The following is a 6,518-nucleotide window of genomic DNA, read 5'->3' on the forward strand; positions in this document are numbered from 1 at the left end:
TAATGTCAAATACCTACTGAAACATATATGTTCATTTACATCTTCATTTTAAATATTTTTTTTAGTTCCTTAACATTTCCATATTTCTGCCCATGGATATAAACATGTCCTGCCTTTCTGTCTGAGAGGGGTGCAGTAGGAACACACACACTGACAGCTCCATACTGTAATGTCAGTGTTTAGAGAGATGAGCATCTGTCTGTTTTTACCAATGTGACTCTTGTAAGGTTGATTCCCATGGTGACAGAAACCCTGTGGCTGTGATCTGACCATAAACTGGTCATTTTGGGCTGTACCACACCTGTATTGACTAACATTTCTGACATACCTGTCAAAATCAAACTACAGCCTCACTATAGATAGAGGGTCAGAGGACTTCAGTGCATTTGGGTTAATTTTTTCCCTGAGAGGTTTGCATGACCCCTAGTGGCCACAGCCCATAGTACACACACATGAGTTGTCCTGCATAATCCACAGAGTTCTAGGATGAGGAGTACAAAAACAACCATCTCCTTTGTCAGAGAAAAACTCTTGTCCACAGCAAACATAACAATTGACACTTCCTTTAATTGGTTTTCAACAACAAATCACAAAATTCATAATGTGCAGACCAATCACACAAGCAATCCTGTTCCATATTAATGGCAAATTCAGTCATCGCTACAGTGTTCAAACTAAATAAAAACTGGACCATTTGCCATATTAACAAGATAAAACACCATTTCACAGAAAAGCTAACGGTGGAGCCTGCAGTCTTATGATCTGACATCATGCACACCATGATACTGTCCAGTGGTGAGTGCTTGTGTAGAGAAACCGCCCGTACACAGGAATCAACTAGAGGGACCGATAAACAAATAATGCCGACTTGTATAATTCTGAGATTACAAAAACTAAAGCCCGTCCCATCGGCGTCTACGTCGACTTCACAAAGGACATTTTGAAGTTTTGTTTGCGCTCTTCAGTCCTGCCGTCAGCGCTGGGCTTGGCCTGGTCTGGCGTCTGTTCCTTAGAGATGGATTCACATCTGTCTGTGGGTTCTTCGTCGTCTTCATCGCTGTCGCTCTCCTCTGGTTCCGTCTCTTTTATCTGACTGTCCACTGGTGGCTCAGGAATCGTCTGGGGCTGGGGCTCTGGCTCTGGCTCTGGCTCCGGCTGTGGATAAAACAATAAAAAGATTTAGATGTTTATTTCACTTCTCTCCACAGAGCTTGTGTGTCTGACAACAGGAGTTCTTACATCTCTGTATTATAAAGTGTGCAGAGATATTCAGATATTTCATGGATGGATGGACTGTAAATCAAATGATGACTGTTTCTTAAAGGGGAATTGCCGTTTTTTACAATCTGGACCTTATTGCTAGCATAAAATATGATCATTTACTCACCCAGATAACTTTGGTGTCATTACAAGTCGTTCAGACGAATTTAGATCCAGCCGAGAGCCGCGTATATCCATATAATGCAAGTCAGCAGAATGCAGCCTCTAAATAACACATAACATTATCTTCTGCGAAACTCGTTCATTTCACTAATATTTTGTTATGATACGCTAATGCCATTCCCCTCTGAGTCTGGGGTGACCTATTATCAACATCCGGGGTCTGTAGGTTGACTCACTAACCTCTGACCTACGGTTTGTTTCTGCATGTTTCTGACTTGTCAGAATAAAATGAGCAGCTGGACGAAGTTCAGCTTCCACAGACTTCCTCTCTGCAACCTGGACTCACTAAAGCTCCGGCTAGTTGTGCTAAAAATGAACCCGAAGTGGAATGATTATTATCAGAATGAGCCGTGCAGCGGACCCCGGATGTTGATAACAGCTAACCCCGGACTCAGAGGGGAATAGCATTAGCGTATCATAACAAAATATTGGTGAAATGAACGAGTTTCGCGGCAGATAATGTGTTATTTAGAGGCTGCATTCTGCTGCCCAATTGATAGCTTTCATGTGACGTCACGGCCCGTATGGAACGCCCCCCTGGCGGTCAAAACAATCCACTTCCCCGCTGTCCGCGGCTTAGGACAAGGCAGAAAAACACACACTGCTCCCTGCTGCTTCAAAGATACCGGTGTTATGGCCCAACTGGTGTCTGATTTAACTGGTTACCGTACCGAACAACAGCTGTGCTGCACTTCCGTCCGCAGATTTGTCACAAATTCACAAATCAAGCCGCAGTTCACATGTTACTGCAGCCAATATGCTTCTGTGAGTGAACCTGTTCAGGCAATCTACAGTCAGTCAGCGCCACACTACTCTGACTCTGCACAACACTGCACAGTATGACAAAGCCTGTCATGTTAGAGTTACGAACTAATGGAAAACACTCTGAAAATACGCTAAACAATACCGGTCATCGTCCTCGCCGCGCCGCGGTCGGTCCCGACCCCCGTTACCGTGTCGCTGCTGCCGCGGGCGGTGCTGTTGCCGGGTGTCCGGTGGCGGCAGTCCCGCCGGGTTACCATCGCCGCCGCCGCCGCCGCCGCCGCTGTCGGACCGCCGTCATCGTTGCCGTCGGTAGCGGTGCGTAGCAAAGCTCCGGGGGGTAAAGGGGGGGCAGCTGGTCACCGTGCAGCCCAACACAGGGCTGGTTTGTGGGTGAGAGGAGCAGGGAGCCTGGGCTCAGTGGGCTGGAGCTCAGACTGTGGAGCTCAGCGGAGCTGCGGTACCAGGACGGTGTTCCCACACAGGAAAGTTACAGGTACATTTCTACCACTTCAATGAGTTCAGAAACATTATTTTAAGATCAAATAACTACAAAATGGGGCTTTTAATCAGAAACCAGTTGAGCCATAACACCGGAGGTATTGGTTGCAAGCGGTGGAGGATGATGGATTCTCCACCAGGTAAATGTAAACATCTCCCAACTGGAACTTCGGCAGGGAACTGGTCATTTTAAACAGCTGGTATACAGCAGCTGGTGTTGAATATGGGTCACAAGTGCCCAAAACTTCAAAGCTGTTTTTATATCTTTCTTTCTCGGCTGCTGGCAGATGATTTAAGTCATTACTCGGTTGTTTGTCCATAGAAAGTCCGTTGCGCTGCTATTTTGGAATGTTGCTTTTGACCGCCAGGTCCCTGGGAAGTGACGTCACTGAAAGCTATCAATAGACTCGCATTATATGGATACACGCGGCTTTCGGCTGGATCGTATTTCATTGGAACGAAAGTTATCTGGGTGAGTAAATGATTGTATTTTATGCTAGAAATAAGGTCAATAAAAAAAACGCCAATTCCCCATTAAGGTTCACTTCTGGCATCAGGTTGGTAATAAAGAAGGATTATTTCACCTAGGAAAACTGTATTCATCTGGTTGGGATGTTCTATAAGTCAACTGAAGTTCCTATCTATGTTTGTTCAAGAGTTTTTCTCATTCTCTGGAGCTGAATTTATGGGCGTTGTCTGTCTCTTCCAGGAAAAAGCAGCTGCAAACTGTCTGCCTGCATTAATCATGTGACTAGTCAGCGCTCTCTCTCTCTCTCATGTCTCTCTCCTACAGTAGGTCACTCCAAGTTCACAGTCAAACAGTGCTGCCTCCATCTAATGTGGTATACGACCAGGACACTGGATCAAACACTATGAATGGCTGTGACTTCACCCGCTGCAGCCAGTGTGCAAGGAAGTGACGTGTCAGGGTAGGGTGACCGCCCCGGTAGGGCTGGGCCATATTTTAAAAAATGTTATCACAATTTATTTTTCCATATTGATCGATCCTCGATCTCAATCGATCTTCATAACATGTACATGAAGCTTTAGTCTTTCTCTTTATTTATTTTGAACAGGTTGTTGATGAATATTTAGCTTTTTCCTCTGACAGTTCTATTGCCCTGACTCATAGTAACTACGAGCAGAGTTGACCTTCAAAGCTGCTGCACCAATGCAAATGCACCAGTGTGGGCCAGTTCTTCCTAGTGCTGTTCTTTATGCAAATCACCCCATCCTCACATACTCTGTGGGTCATTGGTGAAAAAAATGACATTTGATTTTGTGGGCACAGTTAGCTTTTGCTCTTTGAATTCCAGCATCCAGAGTCCTGTGCCTTCAGAAGAGATTGTAAATAGAGTGCCGAAGCGGAAGCAGGAAGTAACGGTCCCATGGGTCCTCAACTTGGAAAAAGTCTCCATGTAAATGAACGGGAGTCAAAGTTTTATTTCGTGATCCGATTGAATTGTGCCATGAGAAAAAGATATGTTTAAAACATCACATTTCATGCCAAGAAATCAGCAGTTTATCGTAAAACGGCAACAGAAGAATGTATTTTGTGTGACGGCCGCTCTAGGACTCCAGATCTGGTGGCCCACAAAAAATACGTCACCAACTGACACGGGAAAGGGCGGCATTTGGTGTGTGACGTCACCTACGCCACCTGGAGTCTTTCTGGTTACGGATTCTTCGGAATTTTATTTTACAATAGTTTTACAACAAACTGCTGATTTCTCGGGATGAAATGTGATGTTTGAAACAGGTAGAGGTCATATTTTTTTCTCATGGCACAATTAAATCGGATCACGAAATAAAACTTTGACTCTCGTTCATTTACATGGAGACTTTTTCCGAGTTGAGGACCCATGGGGCCGTTACTTCCTGCTTCCGCTTCGGCTCTCTATGTCCTGTGTGGTTCAATGAGCTCCTCACCTCACTGAAGCCCAGACCACAGTGCCTCCGGTTGCGGCCCGACAGCTTCCCGTCCATGCCCTGCTGGTACTGCATCTCCAGCTGCTCATTCATCCTCCTGTCCTCCGTCCCTGCAGAGGAAACATCAGTCACAGCAGGCACCCAACCCTTACAGGCCTATCCATACATGGATAGATCTGTGCGGTGGATGTGTAGTGATGAAGCCAGGTTAATTGCACTGGGTATAAGGACAAGGCATCAAAGGGTAAATGACACAGGACAGAAGTTTGGATGTTTCTTACACGAGCACAACAATCCAGCCTTTAAAAAAAATAAAAATAAAAAAAATAAAAAGCTAAACATGAAGCTTACCGCTTCGGAAGTGGGATGTTGACTTGTGGTCGCCAATGACAAGACGTCCTGTGGGTTCTTTCTGGAGAACAGAAACAATCACAGTTTATATCAATTCTCACCCCTTCTATAAAGGTAACAGTGGCAAGGTAAACAACCTTTTATGAAAGTGAATAAAGTGTTAAATCATAAATGTACCTTGCTAGCACCCATCAATCGTAAAAACTTTTGTTTCCTCTCATTACTTCCCAGATCAGCGCCTGCCCACTGAGTAGACCCATCCTGTTGAGGCAAGGCACAGTTATCATGAAACAGTCAGTCAAAACATAATGCTCATATCAGCAGCTTATTTTGTTATTTTACATTACATTAAAAAGAAACAAGTTTACACTCTTTTCAATGCAGTAGATACTTCTCTAGATGCTATTTCTAATCAGCAGGGCAAGTCCTCTGATCACACACAATCTGGGAAAATTAATGTTGACCATCTTCTTGTCTTGTGCAAATATTGGGAACCAATGGGTGAAAAGATGCCACTGAGACTTCATAAAACACTGGCAAACTTCAAAGGGAAAAAATGATCCTATACACACGATAACCCCAGGTTGAAACAGAGCTGAGGAGGGTAACAGACCCATGCAACAAAGCATAAAAGGTGACCGAATCTTCACAAAGTTATTATTCATACCTTGTCCACAACGCATTCAGTAGTTGTTCAGAGACTCTGCAGTAATACTCAATTTAAATACCCTTGTTGTTGTCTCTTTGTTTGTTATACGGTACATATATCAAGAATTGCCACAAAGAAGGTCTGAAATATTTTGTCTTTTATTTATTAATATCAAAACGTTTCAAACCTGTTACTTACAAGTGAAAACACAACAGCAGATATAGAACAGAAGGAAGATTATTTATGACGCCCCGTCATTAATGCTTTCTTGTTACACACCTTCTGTTAAAGAGTCGAAAGTTTGATACAAAACGATGCGTGCTTTGTTCCACGAAATTAACTTTTATGTTTGTCTGAACAAAGAGAGTAAACTTTGTCTTATTCACGTTCATGTATTCAGGTTTCATGCTCAGACGTTAGCAAACAGGCTAACACAACGCTCTCCTTCAGTCATGAATAGCTTTCGTCTACGGGTTATGTTCAGTGTTTATTATTTCACTCACTTCGCTTGGAGATGCGGGTCGTTTTGTTCCATGTCTGTCCTCTGGAGAACTCATTATAACCGCGTTTCGTTTTTAAACCGCCAATTAACTATAATATCCCCGGACTAGCATAGGCTAACCAGATATCCAGACACTCTTGTCCGTCGTCACTTCCTCCTCCTCCTGCTTCTTCGCCTGTGCTCCAGACGGTTGTGTCGGTATAGTGCTGCCACCGCGCGAAAACCATAGGAAGTTAGCCTGGTACAACCAAAGATAAACCGTCTTTGGTACAACCATTAGGGTACAACAGCCTAGTATAGACCATAGACCCCCTTCATGACGGTTCAAATGTTCAGTTTGTGCTGAAGCTGTTTCAGGGAGGTGTTGAGTCTCATGACGGT

The 6,518-nt window shown here is 44.1% G+C and overlaps 1 protein-coding gene across 4 annotated transcripts; it reads right to left on the bottom strand.

Annotated features, from left to right (window-relative positions):
* Positions 1–547: 547 nt before the first annotated feature.
* c6h11orf58 (chromosome 6 C11orf58 homolog) lies at positions 548–6,312 on the bottom strand. Of its 4 annotated transcripts, none has more exons than XM_085778410.1 (5): positions 6,139–6,312; positions 5,164–5,247; positions 4,987–5,047; positions 4,636–4,745; positions 548–1,137 (listed from the first exon to the last, which is right to left on the bottom strand). In XM_085778410.1, the coding sequence occupies exons 1-5, from the start codon at positions 6,190–6,192 to the stop codon at positions 916–918; spliced, it is 531 nt and encodes a 176-aa protein (XP_085634536.1). In that variant the 5' UTR covers positions 6,193–6,312; the 3' UTR covers positions 548–915. The 4 variants fall into 4 exon arrangements, with proteins under 4 accessions (XP_085634536.1, XP_085634535.1, XP_085634534.1 ...); XM_085778409.1 differs by having other exon boundaries at positions 548–1,143; XM_085778408.1 differs by having other exon boundaries at positions 548–1,149.
* Between the last annotated feature and the right edge of the window lie 206 nt (positions 6,313–6,518).

Source organism: Trachurus japonicus, chromosome 6 (genome assembly GCF_045865225.1).
Source record: "Trachurus japonicus isolate A0001 chromosome 6, Traja_1.0".
Lineage (NCBI taxonomy): Eukaryota > Metazoa > Chordata > Actinopteri > Carangiformes > Carangidae > Trachurus > Trachurus japonicus.